General features: G+C 36.1%; 1 protein-coding gene across 10 annotated transcripts in view; it reads left to right on the plus strand.

Moving 5' to 3' along the window:
- Positions 1-19: 19 nt before the first annotated feature.
- The window catches only part of Tpk1 (thiamin pyrophosphokinase 1), a 360539-nt gene continuing 333311 nt past the window's right edge, over positions 20-27247 (plus strand). For 6 of the 10 annotated variants that reach the window (XM_010638565.3, XM_010638576.3, XM_019209683.2 and 3 more), the window contains exon 1: positions 20-161. In XM_010638565.3, coding sequence (XP_010636867.1) covers positions 119-161 — 43 coding nt within the window. In that variant the 5' untranslated portion in view covers positions 20-118. The remainder of the gene's footprint in view (positions 162-27247) is intronic. The other 4 variants (XM_019209680.2, XM_010638567.3, XM_010638570.3 and 1 more) reach the window with 4 other exon arrangements.

The raw sequence follows: 27247 nt of genomic DNA on the forward strand, positions 1-27247 counted from the left end.
GAGCGGCGGGAGGGGGCCACGCCGCGCCAGTGCCCGGATGGAGCCGGCGCTTAATTAGATTTCAGAATTCTAACTTTGCTGTATTTCATTTCTTAATGCAGAGACCCCCTAACCCGCCATGGAGCGTGAGTTTACCCCGCTGGAGCCCCTGTTGCCCACTGGTACTGTATTTGTCCCACGCTGTTCCCCGTCTCCACCGGCCAGACACCCTGGGAAGCCACAAGGGTTGTCCCCAGGCTCAGATGGTTGCAGTCTGCCTTTTGCCGGGTTTCTTATTCCTGGGCCCCTAGGCACGTTGTTTAGCCTCTCCTGCCTCAGTTTCCTTGTCTGCACATGGTCATCAATAGGAATCTTGACTGTATGACAGAGGCCCTGGTAGGAGGAGGAGGGCTGGGTAGTGTGTGTCTTCCTCCTGGAGCTAATTAAACACGTCTCGAGTTTGGTAGCCACCTTAACAACAGCGTGAACACATCCACCACAGAGCAGAAATTAGAAGCCTTAAAGGGAAGTTGTTACACCTGTCTGTGATGCCGTTATTTACTGATAGTGCCTCAATTTCCACAGTAAAAGATCAGTAAGTGGATGTATTCAATCACTTAAAGGTATAACACTGTTTTTAAACTTTCAAATTATTTTATGTCACATGGACAGAGAAAATGAGTTTTATTAGTAGCATTCTTATGTGTAGTACTTGTTTTGGATGATAATTCTGTGAGGTTAGATGTTTACCAATTAGTTTTTGTATTTCCATGATTTAGAGTGTATAATTAATCTGTTTCACAGAAAGCATCATTTTTAGTGTTTGGTTTTTTGTAAACATGAATTCATGGGTCTCATTTAGGGTATTGAACGTGATTTGAGCTTGGTGATTTCACATCCTGCTAGTAGTGATGTAGGTGACACTGACTCCCAACTCTAGGCATTCACTATGCTGAATTCTTTACATGTACACTTATGTGTGTCTTACGGATGGAAAGCATTCTGACATGTTTGGTGATTTCCTCGTGTAAACATCACAGAGTGACCTTATATCAGTTAAGGTAGCTTGATATTACTAGGCTGTTTAATATGCAGGACATCGTGGCCCTGTTGCTGATGAAAGTGTCATTACATAGAACATTACTTATATATGATATTTCATACATGAAGAAAAGCAGTGACAGAATGGGAATCTGAACACTTTTTTTTGCTTGGTTAGGAGATGGAGGGCTTAATTTATATTGTAAACAGTCTTAAAAGGTTTATAAAAGTCTCAACAAAAAACATTTTTTGTGGGTTAAATCTCATAGTTGCCAGTTAGTAGCAGAATCAACAGCATTCCCAAAGCTAAATATTTCAGGTGGACTGTTGAGTTTCAAATTTATTGCTAACACCTGAGAGCTTTATTGTCTGAAGATTGCTTATGTTTTCTGGGTTAAAAGTATAATGGTGGTGAGTGTTGCAAAATAAAGATTGTATTGAGAAATTAATCTCCAGATTTGAATCCTAGGTTTGCCCCAAGTTATTGGACTTTGTTTCAGTTTCTTCATCTGTAAAATAGAAATGTGTCACAAGGTTATTGTAAGTATAAATGAGTTAATACACGTAAAGCCTTCGATAGGTATGAACTATTTAGCAGAGAGGCAGAAAAAGAAATCAAAAAGGCACTTCAATCTCAGGGTCAGTGCTGAGATGGAAAAAGGTTTGGAATAATTTACAAGGAAAGACAGCTCTTCTGCTTTTATGAGAAGCTTACAGGAAAGGGCCTTGACTCCTTACATCACGTTTCATTTTTTAGATTGTTTTTCTTAGTACCTGTTTGCAGTACACAATGATTACATTCATCAAGGGGATCTTAATTCATTTTATGGCCCCAGCCCTTCCCTTCCCAGCAAGGCCTTGGGGAGCAGATATCCTGGGTCACGTGCAGATCCACAGAGACAAGAGTTGGGTGCTCCCTGTGGCCATTGTCTGAGCTTCTTCCTATTGTCACTATTGGTGAAACTAGAAATTTGTTTCTAGTTTTGATCATGAAACAAGGGCCACAGACATGTTTATATTGACTGTAGATTATGTCTAAAATATTAAAAAATGGAACAGCTGCTATGAGGAAGTAATGCAATTCCTGGCCTTTTATAGTAATTCAGTAAATAATTTGTGTTTAACTTTTTCAGTAGAGGAATTCTCATCAAGCAGACATTTAAAACTTATCTGGAAGAGAAATGTTTTTTGTATTTATAATTTCTGTGAATTGAATTTGTTGGCATGATTTATTTTGCTACCTGCTTGGATTTAGAGTAGTGGGCAATCCAGTAATAAAGCTGGTTCCTCACAGTTTTAAGAAGTTGCTAGGAGATGTATTTTGAGACCAAATACTGATTTGTTTTTGAGGGGGTGTTTGATCATAACCTGAGAAAAAGAGGACACATACTTTTTAGTTTCTTTGTTCTTTTGTAACTAAAAGAAGTGTTTACCAGTTTTGTTTTGTTTTTGTACTGGGGATTGAACTAATTTGGGAAGCAGGCAGTCGAACCAACTGAACTAAATCCTCCCAGCCCCATTGTTTACCAGCTTTTAAGCAATTGAATAAGCTAGACTGAATGTATCCTACACTCTTTAAAAAATAATCATTACTTGGGCCAGGGATTTAACTCAGTTGTTCTGCACCTGCTTTGCAAGTGTAAGGTCCTGAGTTCAATCTCTGGTACCAAAAAAAAAAAAAAAATCATTACATATTTTCAACAATTAGTTCATATTGTTTTGTAAATCACCATTTGGGGCAATCGTTAAAATACTTAACATGTTCTGTGTGCCTTCCGCTCCCCCAAACAAAATAGAATATAAAATAGAAAATAGATAAAAAGATAAAATAGAAAATAAAAAGCCCATTATACTTATTAGAGGTGACCCTTAAAAATTTGTGGTGGTTGAGGCTGTACCTCAGTGGTATAGTATGTGCCTAGCATATGTGAGGGCCTGGGTTCAATTCCTAGCAAAAAGAAAAATCAAAACAAAACTAAACAGTAACAATAAGACAAAACCACCAGTAAAACCAAAAATAAATACCCTTAGTATTGTTCTAAATTATGTGTATGTATGTAGGTATAAATAATTAAAATTTAAAAACAAGATCCAAATTGTAACTTTTCTGCAACTTCTTCGCTAAGTACTTGTGGACCATAGGTATCTCAAGTTTTTTATTTTAATGGGCAACATAGACTGTAGTCTTTCTTAATAGACATTTACTTTTTTTCTAAGTTTTTATTCTTACATTCAGCAACATATTTGATAGTGTTTTTGCTTCTTCATATGAGGGTATCAATAGGATAAAGTTCTAAAGATAGAGTTGCTGGGTAAAAGGGTATATTTGGATTTCTAGGATCAAGAGGAGCTTTAACGTAACTGGTACACATCCTTGGCACTGGGTGCTGTGGGTTGTACAGAAAATGAAATGTATGATGTTTTCATTCCGGAGTACAGGGTCTCATTGGATAGCAACAAAACAAGATGGATTCTAGTTCGATGCATTATGTATTACAGAGCCCATAGAGGAACCCCGCAGTGTCTTGAGGGAAACTAGAACAGGCAAAGAAATCATGGGTTGAGGAAGTATCAGCTGGATCTTCAAAGGAGCACTGGGTTTAATTTGAGAGCAACACGGGGGAATCAGAAGAGCACTGCAGATAACAGGCCATCCTCGAAAGAGCTCAGAGCTGCCTCTCACGTGATGGTATTCATGTGCTGGCAGTGCGTAGGGACAGTGATTAGGCTGAAGAGTCTCGATGGAGATTTTGGAAAAATGATTGAGCAGTAGGGTAAAATTAAAATGTGGAAGATAGGGAAATTTATTGCAGGGAAGAAAAATTTTTGAAAATACATTTGTCCTCTCCCTTTGGAATAGTCTATAAAAAACAGCCTTTCTATGTAAAGATCAATTAAATTGTGTCATCCATGTCATAGTTCTGCTTTTCTTAACCTAATAAACAAGTAGGCAGTGCTTTGCATAATGACAGATCTCATGTAAGAAGGTGGTCCTGTAAGATTTTAAAGGAACTGAAAAGTTCCCATGGCCTTTTACAGTGGTATCTTGTTTGTGTTTAGATTGTTTAGTCACACAAATACTGCTGTGTGTACAGTGTATTACAGTTGCCTAAAGCATTCAGTGCAGTGACATGCTTCCAAGTTTGCTGCCTAGGAGCAACAGGTGGTGTCACAGTTTGAGTGTGCTCTGAGCTGTCCACAAAATGATGAAATTGCCTAACAGTGTGTTTCCAAATTCCGAGTCATTATATTATTAGCCTTGTAGGCTTTCAAGTATCTAACTTCTGATTACCTCTCCACACTTACTTTTTTTCATATATCTCTGTTACCAGGCAGAGTGAAACTACTTGGTATTTACTTATATGAACACTTGACCCAACTTTGATAGTCTTCCTTTGGTTCATGCTAAATGTATTACCTGGAATTCCTTATATGGGTCCCTAATTGTTATTAAATTTTAGTTCTTATGGGTATGTAGAAGTGTCTGAGTGATTTTTAATTTGCCTTATCCTTTGGAACAGGTTGCTTTCTGCATATCTTAGGAAAGTGTATCTTATCCATTTTTCTTTTTCTTTTTTTTTTAGGTACCGGGGGTGGGGGGGTGGGGGTGGGGATCGAACTTGGGTCCTTGGGCTTGTGAGGCAGGCGCAGGAACCACTGACCTAACTACCTGGCCCCTGTTTTCCTATTGAGGTTATATTACCACTTTAAAACAATTACAGGCATTCTTTCTATATTCTGGGTACAGTTTTTAAAATCTTGATTATTTTCCCATCAATAAAACAAGGAAAATAATACTTTCTCAAGACAGTTGCTGTGAAGATTTAGGGAAAATTTGTAAAGAATCTAACTGGTTTATAGTAAGGATTGAACACATTTTAGCTGTTTTCTCGTTGCCTTTTAAATTTATTTAAAGATTTTCTAAAAAGTATATACTTAGAGTCCATACTGTTGCTATTTTAAATTTTGTAAATGCAGGTGTCTTCTGTTAATTTTTTGGGGGTACTGGGGGTTGAACTTGGGATCTTGCACTTATGAAGCACCACTGAGCTAAATCCCCAACCTTCAGTTAATTCTTATATCCACTTTTTACCTTGTTCAATGCCTATGATTATATTTATCGTGGATCTGCATAGTCAGAGAAACTTTTGAAACCTTTTATAGAGTGAAAAGTTAAGTACTTAGCTGTCAAAGGTAGAATCACATCTTCAGGGACATTTTTTCACAAACTCCTAAGTCTCACAAACTCCTAAGTTATAGGGCTTGTTACTGCAACAAAAACCTGATACAGCAGTTTCTTTTGCCAAAAGATAGTTCATTGAGTATAATTTTGGAGTTTCAAAGTCCTAGGTTGGGCTGCTCCATTAGTTTGGTCCCTGAAGGCAGAGGATGGCAACACATGCGGGGCTGCAGGTGGGATCAAGTAATCATGGCTGGATCAAGAGGCAGAGAAGGTCCCACCACCCCTGCCTCTGCAGGCCCAGTGCAATGACCTAGACCTCCTGGTAAGTGCTACCTGTAATGCATCTACACCACCTCCCAGGAGGCCAAACCTTTGATCACAGTGAACCCTTGTAGGAAACTCAAACCATAGGGTACACATCATTGAAGGTTAGAATGGGTAAGATGAAGTGAAATAGAATTTCCTGATATGAACATTTCATAATATAAAAACTTCATAATTATAAATTTTATATTCATATCCCTCTACTGTTTTGTAAATACACTGTTTTTAAACGAAAATAGGACTACAGTGGGCCCTTGATTTACGAACTCAATTGGTTCCCAAGGGCTGATTGTAACTGAAGTTGGTTACACAGCTGAGATCTGGATATTTACCTGGCTATAGATAACAAGCAGATGAATCTTCCATTAACCTAATTAACAAGTTGTTCGTATGTCAGGCTATTCATAGCTTGAGGGTCCACTGTATAAGTTGCTTTTTTAATTTCATAACTAATTATAAAATTTCATAGTATCGTTGCTTATCCATATTTAAATTTCTCTGTTCCAAAAGTGACTTTTCCCAGTTTCCAGTGAAGACCACCTATGCATTTCATTTAGCCCTTTAAACTCCAGCATAGCTGCTTTTTCGCATTAGTGAATCTTTCTCTGTTTTTTGGGGGGGGTACAGTGGATTGAACTTGGGACCTTCCACTTGTGAGGCAGAGGGTGGTATCACTGAGCTAAATCCTGGCCCTGCTTTTCACATTTGTAAGCCCTCTTGACTTTGTTTATTTTAAGTAAAGCCTGTGCATCACTCTTAAATGAATTTGATGGAATAAAATAGCAGTATGATATGAAGTGTCCCTCACTCTGAGTTAAAAATTCCACTTTTCTCCATATAATTTGATCTTCATAAATTTTTGGCTGGTAGGCCTTTTATTGATCAGTCATTATTTTGTAAAAAGATCATATACATTAAAAATTTTAAAACATTGCCATGACCATGATGCTCTTGAGAGTTCTTCTGAATTGGTCTTATTGAGGTTTATTTTAAAATTAGTTACCATTTTAAGTATTTGTGCACATTTTATCAAGTCAACACAATTACATCTCACAATTATTATGTTGTAATAACGTAATAGCTGGGAACTCTGTGCTGGGCATAGTTCTAATGCTTCAACAGGGAGTAGAAACCCTTCAGATCTAGAAGACAGATGTGGTTTTGAGTTTAGATATCCTCTGCAATTCTGTTATCATGGCATGTCTCTTAATTTCTTAGCACCTTGTAAAATATGAATATATCTAAATGTTAAACACTTGGAAAATTTTATGATATTCAGTATGAAATGGAAGTGTAAGAAGCAGAGGCTTTCAGCGGGGTGTTGTGGCTCATGCCAATAATCCCAGCAGTCAGGAGGCTGAGGCAGGAGGGTGCCTGTGAGTTTAAGGCCAGCCTGGACTACTTAGTGAGACCCTGTTGCAACTCTGCCCCCACAATAGGCTTATTGAAATGTGCCTTAATTAAAGATTTGTAAGAGAGAAACTTTGGCATATTGATTATTGAGTTCTGAAATCCTTATATTTTTCTTACTAAATTCAAGGGAGATTTTTTTTACTTCTATAAATTTGCATCGTTCAGATTGGTGAAAGAGTACTTAGATTCAGGTAGCAACTTTTATTAAATTCTGTATTTTTTTTTTTGCATGTTGACCTTTATTATAGATGCATGATATTTCTAATTGTGGGTGCAATACACTTTTTTGGTGCCTCCTTGTTAAGTGGTAATGAATCTTGCATTGTCACATGGCATTAATACTGTTTCTTATATTTCTAGACATTTAATTTCCATTGAAAACTACTGATTAAAGCTGGATGGCACACTCATGATACTGAGGCAGGAGAATTGAAAGTTTAAGGCCAGCATCATGACAAAATGAACAAAAGGCATACTGAAACCAAGGATGCAAATTGACTTGACCCGTTTACCAGTGGTTAATTTGGGAACCCTTAATCTGTTCCTAAAGTTCTGACTCCTTCAAGTGGTAAACATGTTCCGTTACCTGTTAGCTGTATGTGTTCTCACATTTTGCAACTCTCAAGAACTGTTGGTAATGTAGTTCATGTATAAGACACATAGTCTAAACTGTTTGCTGAAAATCATAGTATGGTATAAGAGAAAATTTGAGTCCAGTAAATTTTCATTTTAAAGATTAATGATTCAATAAGTAGAAATATGTCTCTTATTCACATTTCTCAACTAATTGAGGATATTTGTTAGAAACTTCTGGCTTTTCGTTGTCTGGATTTGTGCTGTCCAATACTGTGTCCACTAGGTATAGATGGCTATTGAACATCTAAGATGATGCCAGTGTGACCGAGGAATTGAACTGTAGTTTAATGTAGTTTAAGTATAAAGACAAAAATTGCATCTTGTTGGAACGTTTTTAAGCATTTAGAACAAAGTATGAGGTTACTAGGGCAGCTATTAACAGTACCACAGACTGTTGGCTTCATCAACAAAACTGTTTTTTCTCAGTTCTGGATGACAGAAGTCCAAGATCAAGGTGTTTTGATTTGTTTTCTGCCTTTTCCCTGCATCCTTACATGGTTGCCCGTTGGTCCATCTGCTTCTCAATCTCCTTAAGAGAACACCAGTCATACTGCCTTAGGACCTACCTATACGACCTCATTTGACTTTACTTGTTTAAAGACTTTACTGTCAAATATAGCCACATTCTGAAGTATTACTGGGAATTATTTTAACATATGTAATTTTAGAGGACAATTCAGCTATACTTCAGAATCTGAATTTTGATCTTTCCTGGGCTAACAATCTGAATGATAAGTCTCTCAATGCTGCGTTCCAACAGTCAGTAGCAGCTTCCAGTCAGGCACACGATCAGGAGATTAAACAACTAATGGCTCTATAGTGCAGGGAGATCCCTTGCTGAGCTGTGATGATTAGTAGGTCAGGTGTATTAAATGCATTTTTAACATTTTTTTTTTTTTTTGCTTTTGGGGGGTGGGTTTGAACACGGTATTTTCAATTTAGGTGTTTCCCATTGTAGATTGAGGAGCACCTTTATTTCCACAATTAACAAATGAAGGAGTTTTTAATATCACTTCCATAGACTATAGCTGTTATATGATTAAAAGAGTCATTTTTGGTCTTTAGGTATTTTCCACTTACCTGCAAAGCTTTCTCTGTTCATTCCACGCTTCTTGTATATCCACTGGGAAAGAAACTATTCAGTGAGAGCATGAATAGTGAAACTATTCAGTAGAGCATGGTAAAGAAGACTCTTCAGGATGATAAAAGTTAGAGGGATCACTGTAACCAGGTCTTGCAATCAGGGTGCCAGACTGAACTCAACTCTGACTACAGCTTGGGCAGGTGGGAATTTGTAGCAGAGGAGCAGGATCAGTGTATGGAAAATTACTGAGAAGAAGCTTCAGGAGTAAAGAAGATTTTGCCTAACCCTACTCTTGAGGTGATTCTTGCTGAAAACAGGACAGGATGAACAGACATCAGCTTAGGGGCACGGGCATAGTGGAAGATGAAGAAGGTGGTCAGGTATCAAGGGTGATCACATATTTAGCGTGGAGGGTCCTGGCTAAATAAGTTTAGTGGTATTTTGCTGAAATCGGATTGCATAACAAAGTGTGCACATGGGCCTGGGAAAAGGCTTAAGAGTGAACAAATTTTGAGCAAATAGAATCTTTGTCATCATATGGCCCATGCTTTGGTAAATGCTATAGGAAAATGAAAAAGGGTATCTTCCTGTGTTGTCAGTTGGCTTTTTGTCTCTGATAAGATACTGAAACAAAAGGAGGAAGGATTTATTTTAGCTTACTGTTTCAGAGATTTCAGTCCGTGGTTGCTTGACACTGTAACCTGGGCCTGTGGTAGGGCAGTGCATTTTAGTGCAAATCATATGGTAGAGAGGCTGCTCACCTTATGGAAGCTGGGAAATGGAGGGAGTGGGTCTCAATATTCCCTTGCAGGGCACATCCCCAACAACCTAACTGGTTACACCAAGGGTTCTGCCTCCTCTTAGTATTGCCACAGGTCGGTAGCCAATCTCTTAACACAGAAGCCTTTGAGAGATATGTAAGATCCATAATGCCACAAAAGGGCATAGTCTACAGCCGGGTGTTCAGTATAACATAAGAGAAAGGTAATTTCTATACAGTTTAGTGTTTCCCAGCAGGCTTATTGAGTTAACAGTTAATTTTTTATTTTATTTAACTGGCTGGATCAAAGAAGGAAATAAGGGAAAAGAAAAAAATATGAGAAAATAAAAAAATAAAAATAAAGTTTTTGTAAATAGGGAAGAGGAGGGGGTGAAGGGAGGGCAGGGGTGTGGAGAAAAAATGATAACCAAGACCTCTCATGTAAATGTACATGTTTCCAATGATAAATGTAGCTGTACTTAAATGAATGTAGCTGTACTTAAAATGTACCAATAAACTCAACGAGGAAAAAAAAAATGAAAGGGAAAAAACACCCAAAATGTTATTTTTGACTTACTGCCACAAAATGTTATTTTTGACTTACTGCCACTAAATAATTATTAATGTTATAGTTTACAGTGTTTTTTGGTACGAAATCCTCAACGTCAAGTGTATAGTTTACATTTCTGCCACATCTCAAGTTAGATGCAAATTGCTCATTAGATACACTTGATCTATACTTAGTTTGTGATATGATTTGTAAATTTTTTTAAAGAAATTTATATGTCAAAAGGGGCAACTGATAGTCTCATGATTTCATAATGAAATTTTAGATAAATGGATATTTCTTCTCCAAGGTTAGCCCTGGGGCACACTACTGAAGATAGAACTGTGAATAACACCCAGGTTTTTTTATTATACATTTCATCTAATATCAATATGGCGTTTTCATTGGCATTTAAGTTGAAGATGTATGCCTACTTTGAAATTTAGGAAACTTGTAGTTTTGGTGCTGATTTTTAAAGAAACTTTCATCTTACTTTTCATCTCTGTGTAAAGCTTCTGCCTAATGTTGCGATATTTTTGTTTTCAAGGACTAAAATAATCTAAGACAAAGCAAAAAATTTTAAAGTTTGAAGGATTAATCCTATTTTGATCTCCTATCCAATTAGAAATCCATTTGAGGTGGCCTTTAAGTCTTTTGAACATCCCTGGGAAATTTGTTGTTTTGACTGTTGGTGTATAATTTTTAATTGTTGGGATTCTTTCCTTTTGTCCCCCTTAAATTTTCTTATAATTTGCTAGGGCTTGCTGTCATAACTACTTTATTTTGTGAGGTGTAGTTTAACTTTTTTCCCTGAGTTTTATTTCATTTTTGTATTTGCCTAAGTTTTTGTTGTACTTTTAATTAGTTTCATTATATTTGATGAGAGCATTTTTGGTTCATCTTCATTGTTAATGGCCACATTGTTTCTTTTGCCTGAAGTAGTATCTCATTAACTTTATAAGCCTTTTCCACATCATCTAGAGAATCAATTTCCTGTACTTTCCTGGAATTTAGTGTCTCTGGCAACCCTCCCTTACCTTTCCATGTTAACATTCTGTTAGCTACATGCCTTTAGAAATTAAACCTTGAGTTTAAATATAGTATTAAATGTTCTTTAAAAATCTTGTAATTGATCCTTTGTAGTAGTATTGGAAAGAATGGTTTTCATTTGGATGAGATAGTTGAACATATTAAGTGAACTCATGGGGCAGTTTTAATATTCATAATATTAAAATAATAGGTCTTGATCATGCCAAAAAAGGAAAATAAAAATGAAAAAAAAATGTATAGTGTTTGATACATTAACATCAAAATACTTTTGAGATTTTCTTGGAAATTGAGGTGTGTCTGTACGTTATCTTCCCATCAAATGAATTTTATTATCTGTCTTTTTCTTGGTTAGCAACAGAAAGAATTATTCTTTGTAGGTGGCAAACAGATGCTCAAACAAAGGGATTTTACTGTGAGAATTTCCTGTGTCTTTGTCATAGCCTTGCTTTTTAAGGTGTTCGTTTATCATACTGGAAATTGTTTTGTTTTCATGACTTCCAGCAAATTAAGCTTTTGATTTACTCTTAGGTCATGTGTAGGATTGTGGCTTCTGGCCAAATTGCTGCTGGAAGAATTTCATTTTTCAACTTAGGAAAATTGGTCTTGGGGTTTCTTCCTTGGTTGAGTACAAATGCTGTGAGTAGAGAAGCCTGCAAGTTAGTAGGAGACCTTGGAAGATCTTCCTGGGCCTAGCGTGTGTCTTTCTTAGTGTTCCTTGGAGGTGGTCAGCTGGTTGTTTTGCTTCAATGTGTTGAGGTAGTTCATTCTTTTTGAGAAAATATACACCATGGTTGGTAGACAAATGTTTATTAAAAATATGTATTAAAAATAAGATGACATTTACCTTTAGATCTTATTTTCCAACTTAGCTTAGAAGACTTTTGGTTGTTTTCTGTTTGTGTATCCTCAAAATATTAAACTTTAATCAGATCTTTTTCATTTCTCAGACTTAAGTTTTGTTGAGTGATTATTTGCCTCCTTGCTATGTACCAGGAACTGTTCTAGGCTTTGGAAGAAAATTTTCCTTGGGTTTTAGACTTTTCCAAATTCACTATCCCAGTCTAGGCATCAGTAATTTCCTCTTGGAAAATGAGGTATACTTCTCAGAATGCTTACTGGGAACCTTTTTCATTATTTTAAGTTGCAGAATCTATAAACTGTTGAGTATCTGAAACAGGAGGGTCTTGATTAAACATCGGGGAAACAGTCATTGTTTATTTATTTATTTTATCTTATTTATTTATTTATTTGTTTTTGGTACCGGGGATTGAACTTGGTCCTTGCGCTTGGGAGGCAGGCATTGGAACCACTGAACAAAATCCCCCGCCCTACTCATTGTTTAAAAACACAAAAGTAACAAAACCCGGGAAGTGGAACTTTGCTTGCCTTTTTTTACACTTATAAATTTGTTTGCATGTGCACTAAAACCTTGTTACTCAACTCTTAAGTCCTAGGTACTTTTAAGAAGACTTATCAAGCCCCACCTCTGACTGCCTGAATAAAAATCTGCATTTTCAACAAGATTCCCAGGTCAGTTTTAAGCTTCTTAAAATTTGAGAAGCACAGGCCTAAGAGACACACCAGCGTCGTCTTTTAAAATATGAGAACAGCCGGGGATTTATCTCAGTGGTACTGTGTCTTCTTGCATACACAAGATCCAGAGTTTGATCCCTGGTACAAAAACAACCCCCCCACACACACACGCAAAAAAAACCAAAACAAACCAAAACAAAAAAAACTATCAAAATAAACTCATTACATCTATCTTTATCCAGAACTTTTCGGCTAGCAGTACCTGGTGGTTTTTCTTGAGTTTTATTGTTTTCTGTGGCAAAGCACAGTGTTGATGCATTTAGAACAAGTACACAGGGCAGATAACTAGTGAGGTCTTTTCCTAATTTAGGGAATGCCTCCTTTGTTGGCACTCGGTGTGTTTCTCCGGATACAGTAAAACATACCTCAGTTCACGAATGCTGCTATTCGCAAACAATTCTGTTTGTGAATAGAAGCATTCATCGAAATGCTGGTTCCGTTGGTAAACTCTGCACTAGGTGACAACATGGCTGCAGCCATTTTCCCCAGAATCAAGGAATGAATTTAAATTTGTGTATCTGCGGGTATCTATATCTGCAAGTAATCTTGGTATACCTTCAGTGTAGTTGGTGGGCCTATAGCATAGCTTTTCACATAATTTTTATTTGCAGTGGTATTGAGTTTAGGTAAGTCAAGATCAAGATTTTTTATCTAGTCACGTTGCACTGTGAGTTGCATATACTCTTAAGAGTATTTGGGAAAATACTAAAAGAGAGATACTCTGTCTTGCATCGGTAGGCATTTCAACTTACGAATGGTGCTTTACAAAGAAGACTTCTGTGAAAGAGTACTTTTTGTAAGTTCAAAGTCAAACTAGTCACATTATCACAGTCTTTGCTCTGGAAGATGTCATTTTATTGAATAAATGTGTAGTGTTAATTTTGGGGAGTGCAAATTGAAGACTTCGGAGATTTGAAATCAACTCAGCTCTGATTCCACTTTATTGTGCTGTGAAATCAAGAGTCTGAAGTTTTACTGTAAGTCAGAATAGATAAAACCACTTCAAAATGGATTAGAAAAATTGCCACTTTGTGAAAAATACTTATTGGTACTGTATTTGTGTTCATTGTTTTATTTCTATAGATTGTTTCAGCTGCATAACATTTTATTAATTGAACCAGTATTTAGAGGTCATTATGCATGTGATATTATCTTAAATTCTTATTATTGAAATGTGTCATCCAAGCCTTCACATATATTGTATGGATAAGAGCAGATGGATAGCCAATCAGGAATTAGAGTACCTTGTGTTAAGAAATGTAAGAAAACTCTGAATCTCACTGAAAGGAGTTGGGAGCTTATTGAAGGTTTCCAGAAAAATCTTTTAAAGTTAAAAAATTAAAAATACTTAACTATCATGCAGTGTTGATTTTAAAACATTTTTATCTGTTGTGGTCCCTATCTTATTGTATAGTAATGTGTATTTTTTGGGAGTTAGGAAGTAAACATGAGTGTCTTGGGTTTCTAGACCATGTTACTAGGTTGTTTTTCAGAAAGGCTGAACCAAGTTGTCTGTCCAAGAGCAGAATATTACAGTGTCCCTTTAGTATGCCCTCCCTGGCAATGGATGCCCTGCAGTCTATCTCTGCTTCCCAACTCCTATCTCATGACTTTTGCTTTTCTTCAGTTAGTCTAGTCATAATCTAAATTGGGAAAACTGTTCAGAGCTTGAACTTGAGCTAAAGAGATTGAGGTATTCTTCAGTGGAATAAGGGGTTTGTCCATTGGACCCTGAAGTGATTTGTCCATTGGACCCTGAAGTGATACACACACACACACACACACACACACACACACACACACACGGTGTACACCTTTTCCTTTTTTATATTGAGACGGGGTCTGACTAAGTTTCCCAGGCTGGCCTCAAACTTGTGTTCTTCCTGCCTCATCCTCTGAGTGCTGGGGTTACAGATGTGTGCCACAACACTTAGCTACTTTTTGCTTTCTTTTGATTACACTGTTTTGTAACTCTGGTGTAGAAGTTAATAGTCATGCAAATGATTATTATGCATAATATTGCAAATAAATTTTGTTCAGTAAGGATATGATTGATTTCTACCCTGAAGAAGAAATGTTCCCAGACACACTTCATTGCATTATAGAAGAGATTATGAAACATTTAACTTGTGGTACTTTAATGTGTTTCAGTAATTTTTTTCATAGTGACTCTAGGACCAAAGGGAAAACAAAACCCAAAATGAAAAAACAAATTTAAAAAATTTATTTCATTAACCAACTAAGTCCAAACAACATAGTAGTAGTTTGTACAGTGTTAGTGTATGTACTATAAGCTTGAGTGCCATTTATGTCTGTTAGCAAATAGGGTTTGGTAGAACTGTTTGCCTGCAAACACACACACACAGATGAACACACACACCGAAGAAATCTCTACTCATATCCTCTAATTGATAAACTGAATAAATTCTGACGTGTATCCATTTTTTATTTGCATGAAAGAATGTGTTTAACATTTTTAAAAAAGATACTTCAGCACCAGTTAAATTCTGCAGATTGTTTTTCATTTATAAGATGAGTATACAAGTCATTTTAAATTCTTTTGAAATCCAAATACATCAAAAAATACAGCATCATACTTCATAAAACTTTCATCCTGAGGTACAAAGAAGGCTGGAAACATGTTCATCATGCTACTTGATACAACTCTTGATACTATTGATAGTGTCTGCTGGTGAACATTGTACAGGGAAATATATAGCATAAGGTTCATGATAAGCCTAGTGTGGTGGTGCCCACACTCAATTGAGACAGGACAATTGAAAATTAGAGCTCAGCCTGGGCTATTTGGACAAACCCTGTTTCAAAATAGAAGATAAAAAGAAAACTGGGGATGTAGTTCAGTGCAGTGTGAAAGTCCTGGGTTCTGTCTCCAGTACTACAGAAATAAAAAAGAATAATAAAGGCGTGTGATTCTTCAGGTTCTTGTTCTAGGTGAGCATGGCTGCCTGGCATGGTGTCCCAGAAGTGGCTCCAGGAGGAATCTTAACCCTGCAGTGCTTCACAGGTTTGCAGGAGTGTCCAAGTGACTAAGGGACACCTGGAACTTCCCGGTTGTTAGAGCCAGTTGCCTATGTTCCTCAGCAGTGAATCTCAGCCTCTTCCTTTGTTAACTCTGACCTGCTGAGCCAGTGCCTGGGAAAGGTCCAGAAATTGAAGCAGGGGAGAAGGTGGAATGAACCTCCAGAGCCTTCCCATTTGGACTTGGATTTCCTCACCTGTTTCCTAAGGCAGTGAAATGGATGCAATGGGCAACAATGTTTCATTTAGGCTACGATTTTATAGTTTTATGCCTTTTAATTTCTCCATGTGCTGAATTCCTTCTAATTATGGAAATGAGTTTCCTTTCCCTATCTAGTGAATGTTGCAGTTAACTCTTGTATTTTTTTTCGCATTTCCTATAATTTGAAACTTTTATCACTGAAATGTGAAAATAAGATGAAATGCTTTTGGGGTTGGTAAGGTAATAGAAGAATGGAGATTAGAGGAAGTCAACATAGATGGACTAGGAAAACTAGGAACACTGACAGAAAAATCCGGTACAGAGAAGGACTGAGGAGAAAGATGATAATGAGAATTTCCAGGTGCTTCATGCTCAAGGCTCTAAAGACATTTTCAAAACCAGAGTATTTTGGCCATGGGAAGCCTGGTACAAACTAGTTTTTGCTTAAAGCTATAAAATAGTTTACTTCTTTAACTTCTGCTGTCTCTTTCCAAATTACTATTATCATAGGAACAACTGGTTCCTGAAAATTCTCTCTTGTCTGTTATCAACTCACCTGAGTTAGTGTTACGTGTTTCAGTGGATCTGTTAAAATATACCGTGTTGATTAAAAAAAAAAAAAAAAAAAAAACAGTGAGGGGAACCTGTGTGCACACTTCTTCAAACTAATAACATTAAGAGTAACTAGAGGCGCTGAAGTGTGAATTATACTGTGACATTAGAAACTATGAAAAGAGTATGCATATGGTACCATTATATATTTGAAACCTATTATAAATTTCACCTTCTTATTTCTGTTAGATGAATTGTTTCCACTTGCCAGGTGAGAACAGTGCTTGAGATAAAACTTGACATGCTTTTGCCCTTTTACTCTTTTTTTAAAGTGTGAATGGCTTATGTTTAGTCAATCTACCTCTTGTGAAATGGAATCATTTTTATAGCGTCTGAGTTAGAGCTGCATCACAGACACAGAAGCATTATTCAGTTGAGACAGGAACACTTTAATAAAGATGACTGAATTCTATAGATTACCAGATGCATGAGGCCCCGAGTTTGATCTTTAGCACTTGAAAATAGCTTTGCTGATTTTTTAAATGTTTTACAGACACAAGAAAGCTATTTTTGGGGGGGCTAACTGTGGGTAACAGTAATTTGGTAATTAACACTTTTGCCCCCTTTGGTACAGGGGATTCAACCCAGGGCCTTTGCACTGATCAACATTCCCAGCCCTTTTTAAACAATCAATGAATAATCTAATTTTATGGTAATATAGTTATTTCCTTGGATTCACAGGAATCTGTTCTTGGGTTAGGGAGTGTAGTTTGGGGACAGAGGACATGCTAATGTTTAGCATGAGTGAGATGGGTTCATACCCAATAAACACCCTACACAAAGAAAAGAGCATAATCACTAGTATTTACTAAATGCCTACTGTATTCAAAGAGCTATGTTGAGTTTTCTATGTATTAACTTACCTTTTCTCAGTCTTAAGAGGAATATATTATTATTTCTGTTTTAAAAATGAGAATACTGAGGTGCCAAGAAATTGACTTGTCTTGCTCAAGGTCCCAAGTCTTAAATGACAGAGTAAAGACTTATACCTGTGCATTCTGGATGTGGAACCTGGTGGGTACCTGCTACACAATTATGATTTTTTTTATGTGTATGTGTACTATGGCCAGTGTAGTTTTATGTCTCTTCTTTGAAAATCTTTTCCCCATCTTTACCTCTCTTCCCTTCTGTACCACTTTTAGCTCATTTTTACCCTGGTTAGTGATATTGCTACTGTGTTTAGTTGGGCATATTATGTTATTGGGCAATATATTTGGGGGTAAGTTGTTTTGTTTTGTTTTGTTTTTTGGTACTGGGGATTGAACTTGGGCCCTTGTGCTTGCGAAGCAGGTGGTGGAACCACTGAGCCAAATCCCCGGCCCAATTTGGGGGTAAGTTATAGAAAAACCCATCCCATAGTAGGTTAAACAATTAGTTTATTTTTCTAAAATGATGTTTGATAGTGACAGTTAAGAGATGGTTTAACTCCTGAATAGGGACAAGGCCTGTTTTTGTGCTCTCTTTTTGTGTTCATTGTAAAATTTATATTTGTAATCTCATAAAGGCAAAATGGTCACTGCAACTCCCAGGCAGTAAAAAGGAATGGAGGGATTTAAAAACAACCATGCTGGCCTGGTTCATGTTTCTAGCCAAGAGAAAGACTTTTTAAAAAAGCATAAATCTATGTAGTTGGCATTTGTTTCATATGATATCGGCCAGAACAATTTTTAGAGACCATTCATGTGGAGTCATGTTATCATGACTGGTTTGGGCCAATAACAGTTCATTTCCTCTGAATGGATTTCCTAGGTAAATTGAACTTGTATTAACAGGGAGTCAGATGGGATAGATATTTTAGAGATATTGGATAAAAGTGGTCACAGGATGACTTTCAAGAACTCTAGCCCAGTATCCAAAGTGTGAAATCCCTGTAATAGTGCTTACAGTCAAGACCTAAGTGCTGTAATCCTGGTAAAAGTTTTCAGGATATTTTTTCTGTCTTTGATCTCAGATGAAGAGGCTCAGTTATTTCTTATCTTTGAAGCCCCTCCCAACTTTTTGCCATACTGCCAGGAGGCTAATTTCTCCAGATCTGGGAGTTCACCTCACTCTTTGCTTTCTCTCTACTCTGGTGCCTCTCAAATATGAGAGCTGTGCTCCTGATCCCAGCTAATGACTGCAGACTTGGTACTTATTGATAGATTTCTCTGATGCTGTCTTTTGTCCCAAAATATAATATAATTATTTTTAATTCTCTTGCTCAAGCTGCTTAATCTATATTAAACTTTTCCTAATGCAACCACTTTTTTCATTATGTTCCTATCATTGGTCAGGCACTATAATAGAATACTTGGGGAGTCTGATTATGTACTAAAGGATGTAAAAATCACAGCATACTTCCAAAGCTTTGATAATAGCAGACACATAGATACTTGAACAGTGAATTCTCAGGTCAACTGAGAGCAATAGGACTGAGAAATCTGTATTTTTTTTCTCCTAGGAGCAGAGACACTTATTTTATTGGTTAGTATTACCAATTTCGTCAAATAAACATTTAGCAGATATTATCTGTGGCATATTTACACCAATAATTATTCGTTACTTAATTGGAATTCAAGTTAAGATGGGTGTCTGAACATTTGCATTGAATACTATTTGGCACCCATGAGGTGACTTACCAAGGGGATGAAACACATTGTAAATACCTAGAATATAGTTGCAGTGGTTTAGGACATGGCATTGTTTTTATTCCTCTTTTTGATAGGGTTCCTGTTTGTTTTGATATTCCTAGATCCTATATGTCTAAGAGAAAGGATTGTCTAACTATAAAGTTTAGAAGAGGAAAGAGAGTCGAAAAAAGACAGTATCATTTCCCAAGTGGTATTATAATGATCTGTATAGTGGCAGTCTTGGAGGGCTTAAATTCTTATCCGTGTTTTTGTCCTGTGCTAAGTGTTCTGTGTCATATAGAGAAGGAGGCAGACTCTTATGTTGACTTGTGAGCTCTGTCCTTGCAGTGGCATCAATAAGTTTACAGTAAATGTCACTTCTGGCTAGCCATACATAATCTTGCCTCAGCATCTGTGTGTGAGTTGGCTGTTCTGCCTTTTGATTTTCTTTAGATAATCTCTGTCCACCATCACAGAAAATTTCAGCATTTTTCTCTTGTGAGCTTAACTATGTTTTTAGAGCATATTATTTACTTATTTATTATAATTTATGTAGCATTTACAGAAGGGTTTAGTTACGGTAAGAGGGTTCCGCCCAGTTTCTGAGGCTGTCTTGTCTTATGTAGCAGCATATCTTACACACATTTAAACCTTCTGTAGGTAACACATTGTTTTACATATTACAATTTATCTTATTTATTTATTTATTTGGTACTAGGGATCAAACTCAGGCCCTTGCCCTTGCGAGGCAGAACCACTGAGCCAAATCCCCACCCGTATATATTACACTTTAGTGACATCAACGATAATAGCTTGTTTTTTCTTCACAATTCTGTAACCTGGCCTGGGTTAGGAGGTGATTTTTCTTTGCTAGATGCAACCTGTTGAGTTTGGAATGTCCAAGATGGCTTCTTCCCTCCTTCATAAGGTACCTTATCTGGAATGTGTGTAACAGACATAGCTAGGAATCCCTTCTACATGGCCTCTCCAGCATGGTGTGTGGGTGGACCTCTTTAGTAAAGGATATAAAAAGGTGCACACCAGGAGCGCAAGCCCCTTTGTGGAATCACTTATCAGCCTCCTCCTTGTGATTGCTGTTATTACATTGGTTATAGCAACCATGAGCCTAAGCTTGGAGCTAGATGTGCACGGTCTTAGCTGTTAGGGGTGTGGTTTATTGGGGATCCCCAGTGTAATAGAGTGATTTGTCACCTTACCGCACAATTGCTTACAGTTTTATGTAGTTGATATTGTAGAGGGGGTACATTTTATTGTTTTATTCACAGTGAATTTTTCTATTAAGTATCTTCTTTTAAAATTGCAACCATGTTTTCAAATTTTTTATTTTGACCAGAACATTCGCTTTAACAATAGTTGCATAAATGTTAGTATAGCTCCCTTTCTACTTAACACCTCACTTTTACTAATATTAACTTATTGTATAATCACTAAGTAAAAGCTAATATTAGTGAAACACTACTGAAATATAAGCTTAATTCAGTTTTCACTTGTTTTCCACTATACCTATTTTCTGTTGCAGGATTAATCTAGGATCTGACACTACACTTTCTTATTTATGTCTCCTTAATCTTCACAAGTCCTTTGTGTTTGAAATACTTTTGAAATATAATATTCTGTTATTTTAGAGAATGCCCCTCATAAGTTATGTTTTCTCATAACTGAGACTAATGCATTTTGGGGGAAGGCTGCTACAGATGTGGAGCACTGGGCCCTTGTGTTGGAGAACAGTATGTTGCTGCTGTGTTGTCAAATGCTTCAGTGTCCTCTTAGTGGCTAGAATCAGGAAACGGATCTATATATTTGTATGTATGTATATATATACATACACACATATGTATCTCTAATGAAAAAACAAAATTTTATACCAATAACTTGGATTACATCCAATACTATAGAGTTTATTTTCACCTCCCCAATTTCCTTATATGTAATTTCTCAATTAAAAAGAGAAACCTAGTTTTCATTATCTATAATATGTTTACTTATTTTTTCAATACTAGTAGTATGAAGTTCATAATACCATAGAATTCCACAGCCAATATCTCTGTCAGAGTTAACTGCCATACAAAATTTGTGTATAGCTCTCTTTGTCTTTTGTTTTATAGGATTTAATCAAAATACTGTCTTCCATGGTTAATTTTAATATTAATACTAGTAGTATGAAGTTCATAATACCATAGAATTCCACAGCCAATATCTCTGTCAGAGTTACTGCCATACAAAATTTGTGTATAGCTCTCTTTCTTTTGTTTTATAGGATTTAATCAAAATACTGTCTTCCATGGTTAATTTTAATATTGACAACTAAATAGTTGTTATAATTGTGTAAAAAATAGGAAAAATGAAGGGAAAAAGGATAAGTAATAAGTGAAAGCACTAGGACTATTTTTTAAATTAAGTTTACTGTACATTTTAATTATACATAATGACCACATTCATCATAGGGAATTTGTACCTGTATATAATATATCTCGATTTTTTTGTTTTTCCCATTTCCCTACCTTCCAACCCCTCTTCTCCTTTTTTTTTTTTTACAAAAGCTTGTTTCCATTTTTTCATTTTCTCATTTTTTCTTTTTCTTTCCTTTTCCTCTCCCCCATTCTTCTAATTTCCCAATATCTATTACACATTTTCGTTTTTATTTACACTTTTGGTTTCTCACACCAGAGAAACAATGTGGTGTACACATGTGTCTTTTTATTTCCCTTGACTATGGTCTCAAGGTGTATCCATTTACCTAGAAATGTCTCAGGTTTGTCCTTTATGGCAGTACTCTGTTCTGTTAAACACACACACACACACACACACAAACACACACACACACACACACACACACACACACACACACACACACACATATCTTCTTTATCCATTCATTCTGTTAAGGGGCATTTGGGGTGTTTCCTAGATTTATCTATGAAAAACTGTGTCACTGTAAACATGGGTGTGCATATATCACTATGGTAAGATGCTTTTAATTCTTTTGGGAAGCCACTGCATCAAATGGGATTTTATAAATATGGAACACTTAGGGATTTGCACTTCATCCTTGCACATGCTCACCTTCTGTGTACTGTTCCAGTTATAGTACATGTGCTGCGGAAGTGAGTACCGGTCCTTTCTTTTTGTGGAAATCATGTGTATGTTTTAATTCCTGGACCTTTGACTTCAGTTTGTTACACAGAAATGCTCTAGACACTTTATTCAAGTCTCAGTTCACCAAAGAGGTGAGATAGTATATAACACAATATTAACATTTCTGTAATTGTACGTATTACTGATGCATTATTTAATAACATTAAAATGTGAGAACTAAATTTTTTCTTTTGGTGTAAAGGCATAAAATTTAGCATTACATATGAGGATGATACATTTTGTTTTCATCTGTGATCCTTGCACTACTCATGAGTAAACATCAGACTGCCACAAGTTGAAGAATCTTCTATAAAACACTCAAGAGTGTACAGGCGATAAAGACTTGGGAAGATTAAGACACTCCAAAAAGTGCACTTCTAGCACTGCCTCAGAATATGGCATTAGTATGTTTGAAGCAAGGGGGAGTGTTTTAGAGGGTTTGAAGAAATGTGTATTCTACTATAATCAGTTTTTCGAAATTTAAACACTTTATCACATTATATATATCTTAACTATATGAAGTTCTCAAAGTCAATTCTTAGACAAATTTTATTTTGTCTAACCCATTAGCTGCTATTTTTTATCCACCTCATCACAGAATCTGATGAATAGTTTTTTCAAATATGTATAGAAGCTTTTCCATTACTTATCCTAATGTTTCCTCATTTTGTAACAAAACAAGATGGTAGAATGTAGAGGCACAGTGACGCTCAACAACTAGGCCACACACTGAGAGGTCTGACAGGAGACTTTATTCCAGAAGGCAGGTCAGGGAGAGAGGAGAGAGGGAAGAAGAGAACAAAGAAACGAAGATCCTTTTATTGTTTTTGCTCTGGTCTATTGCTTATTTATGAGGAGTGGGCTGCTTTTAACCTATCACAGGCCCGGTTGCCTTTTATGGATTCATTCCTGCAGAAACTTGGGTTTAACTCCTGCAGACCACTGTGGCTTTGGGGGGAGGGAAATTAAAGATAAGAGCATGAGGTCATTTTAAAAGCCAAGAAGAACCAGGAGAATACAGCCTGTGATGGCCGTGTCAAGTACCTAACAGAAAATATAGAAATCCATCTGCAAACCGATTATCACAAAGTCTTCATTATAGAGTTGCATAATAATTATGTGATAAATGCTTTATTCTCCCATATAAGAGCAAGAACTGTGTATTACAAGCATTTCTAAGTGGCTAGAAACAATTACTGTGAATTTTAAGTCATTTTTTGTTTTGTTTCTGTGCTTAATTGAGTTTAAGATATTCCTTGTTTTAACAACAACAATAATTATGCAAAAACAGTTAATGGTGAGTTGTTGAGCTTGGAGTGTGTTAGATTAACCTTAGTAAAAGAAATATATTAGCTGTGCTGTTTAGCTCTGGTTAGCATTGTTTAAATTTGTGTAGACACTTTTACCCAATGCTTGTGTGTGTGCGTGTGTGTGTGTGTGTGTGTGTGTGTGTGTGTGTGTGTGTGAATGTTAGAAGATATTTTCTAAAGGAAATGAAGTTAGTGTTGGTTCAGGTCTCAGACAAGCCCATAAAAGCCCACTTAATAGATAACATAGTAGAATTATAACCTTTCACAAATCAGTGATTATTCTGAGCTTAAATTTGTGTAGACACTTTTACCCAATGCTTGTGTGTGTGCGTGTGTGTGTGTGTGTGTGTGTGAATGTTAGAAGATATTTTCTAAAGGAAATGAAGTTACAGTGTTGGTTCAGGTCTCAGACAAGCCCATAAAAGCCCACTTAATAGATAACATAGTAGAATTATAACCTTTCACAAATCAGTGATTATTCTGAGTTTCTGAACTTTTTGGCAGAAAGTGTAAGATTTGAATTCTAGATTAGCAGTGGTAGCAGGAGGAAGCATTCACAGCTTTGGTGGACAACATAAAAAGTAGTGGCTTTGGGTGGAGAGTGCATCTCAGTGATAGACTTGACTCCTGTGCATATGCTGCCTTCCATCCTCAGCTTTGTACAAAGAAGAAAAAAATTCTGGCCTTTTACATATATGGGTTCTAAATCCTATTGATCGCCTGTTAAATATTCCAGCTCATTTTTTTTCCATTGGGCTTCATTTTATGTGTTAAATTTCTACTTGCCCAATAAATTGTAGGCTGCATTATAATATTTTAAGTTTTTTTCCCCCTTCACTTAGTCATTCTGCGTGAGCAATTGAAACTTTCCAATTGTGAAAGCTAATTATAATGTGAAACTGAAATCAAGTGTTCTTGAAGTAGCTTGGAATATATTGTCAGTTTTTTCTTTGAAAATTACTTTAATTTCTTTTATCTTTGTTCAGTGCCTTAACGTGAGCTTTTAAAATAAGAACTAATTTTCAGAAGAGCTGTTCTTCTTTCCCATAATGTCAGAATCCCACATAGTGATAGCAGGCTAAATTTTCACTGAAGGTTGAAAAGTAATTCTCTTTACTTTAATAGCGACACTGTCAAAATCCCTAGTATAATGATACAAGTAATTCTTGTGTTCTGTAATCATTACTAGCCTACACATGTAATTTGAGGTGTATTTAATCTTTATGTAAGGTTTATTCTAGGCAGCTATCTTGTATTTTGCATATGCCAAAATTTTAATGTTATCATATTTTTATTGTAAATTTCTATGTATAGTTAGTTTTGTAAAAAAGTAGAATGTTTTATGTTTTAAAATGTGAATTCCTGCAGAACTGAATTGTTCTCTTGAATACCCATATACACTTCATAAAATGGTAAAGTTCCTAAGGGATGACAAAATAGGCTGAGTTACTTCGAAATTAAAGGTTTTGCCATTTTTTGTCTCTCACAAGTTTTCTGCTATTCAAAAGCACTGGTGAACAGTTCCTCCAAAGCTATTACCTTCAAATTCCCTTTACCTTTCCCCAAAAATTTGCTTCTGTGTATGGCTATTTTGATAATGCTGTAGTCAGCTCTTGCGAGCACGATCTTTTCTTGCTATAATGAAAATAATCATCTTGGGATGGGAGTGCTATTTAAAGGAAGCTTTAGCAGAATCTGAAAGTGATTAGAAAGCTACAGTGGTATCTGGTTTATTCTGACTATAACTTTTACCTATGTTCTGGATGGCATAATATTAGTTTCAGATCAAAAGGGTCTTGTAGGGCTGAGGATTTGGCTCAATGGTGCCACTGTCTGCCTCACAAGGACTAGAGTTTGATCCCAGGTACAAAAGAGGGGGGTGTCATCTAAATTGGAATTTGGAATTTGGGCTCTCTAGATTTTACTCTGCATATCTTTGTCCTTATAGCAGGGATATTCGTCTGTGGTTGGTCTCCCTTTTTAGAGTTTTCCTATTCTTCAAGCGTAGTGTTTATGTCCTCTTTTTGAGAGAAACCAGAGTTGAACTGCATTGGAGGTTGGGTTAGATGATACTGATTTCCAACCCAAGGAGTGTGGCTTGGCCCTGGATGTTGGTAGAAAGGGAAGAAACAGTGCGCAGGCTAGTGAGGTACATAATACTCCTCCGGTAGTGGGAGGTGGTTTAGGGATTCTGGAGAACTTGGCTGAGGGTGATGAAATCAGATTTGTTTCTTATACAGAGCAATGAAGATGAAAATTGCGATAAAATAGTATATCATAGAGAGTGATTATTAAATAAGGAATTCAAACAATCTGAATTGATTATAGGTCATACAAGGCTTTTGTTATGGTAAGTAGCCAACCTGTTGAAGAAAGTATTTTTTAGTAACATAGTGGTGAGAATTTCATTTAACATAATTACAGATATAGAAAAGTATCTTGGGTTTTGTCATTAACTTTTGAATAAGCTTCTTGAAGAACAGTAAGAGAATGTGAAAAGTGACAAAATCTTTGAAATACCAAAAAAAAACATCAAACTCTGAAATTGTATGCAGAGATGTATTATTTGTTTTTGTTTTTGTTTTGTTTTGTTTGGTAGCCGGGATTGAACTCAGGTCTTTGCGCTTGCAAGGCAGGCCACCAAACTGCTGAGCTAAATCCCTGGCCCTGCAGAGATGTGTTATTAAAGGAAAAGATTTAACAGAAGTTGCATGTAGGGCTGGAGATCTTCAGTGATTCAGGATGCAAAGTAAGGTCTTATTTTATAGTGTGAAACTTTATGGTAATATACAGGAGGGAAAAGTAAGTACTTTTCTACTGCTACTGCAGGTTAAATATAGAGGGATGAATGTAATTTGCTATGAAAATATTTTTACTTGGAACCTCCAGTGAGTATTTATATATATTTGTGGATATTTGTATGGAATCCAGTTTATATTTTGTTACATACTTAACTAAGGAACACAGAAATAAAACTTAAATTGCAATAGGGTAGATTATTTTAATAGACTGCCATAACCACAAGGGTAAATACCAGCTTACCATTTATCTTTTATAGTCAGAATTTTCATTAGTATAAAATGTCACTTAAAAAAAGAGCCTTGCATAAATCTAATTGGTTGTTTATTAAAAAACAAATCTAGAAGCATGAACTTGCAGAACTTGTAAAGTATATAGAATTTGGGCAGCTACCTATTTCTTGAATTTTACAATGTTAATGTAGGAAAATTATATCGATATTCAAAATATATACTACACATGGTTTTGGAAGTACTTTGGAAATATTTTGTTTTTATTATGTTAAAATGGAATAATCTTGTTCTTGAAAATGAAATTTTAAAATTAAAGTCTTTTTCTTTAAGTTTTTATTAGAATAGAGATTTTATGCTGTGGTATGTTGCAATTTACATAATGTTGATTGGTAGGAGTTGGAGTTAAAAATGTAAATTGGATTTTGCAATCAAAAAGACTGGTACAACTCAGTGCTTTTTCCCCTGAACCTAGAATGATATCATGACCTGTGAATTGTGGAGGATGAAAAATATATTAAAGAATACTAGCAAAAAAGAATAGCATTTTTAAAGTACCCTATATTGTAATATAGTGATTTTAAAATATTATAATTTTGCATTAAATATGAAGTTAATTCAGTGGCCAGTGGTATTTTGCAGAGGAGATAACAAATGTAGATGAGTGCTAAACTAACTAA

This window comes from Fukomys damarensis, unplaced genomic scaffold, assembly GCF_012274545.1.
Source record: "Fukomys damarensis isolate Sample0158 unplaced genomic scaffold, DMR_v1.0_HiC HiC_scaffold_16, whole genome shotgun sequence".
Lineage (NCBI taxonomy): Eukaryota > Metazoa > Chordata > Mammalia > Rodentia > Bathyergidae > Fukomys > Fukomys damarensis.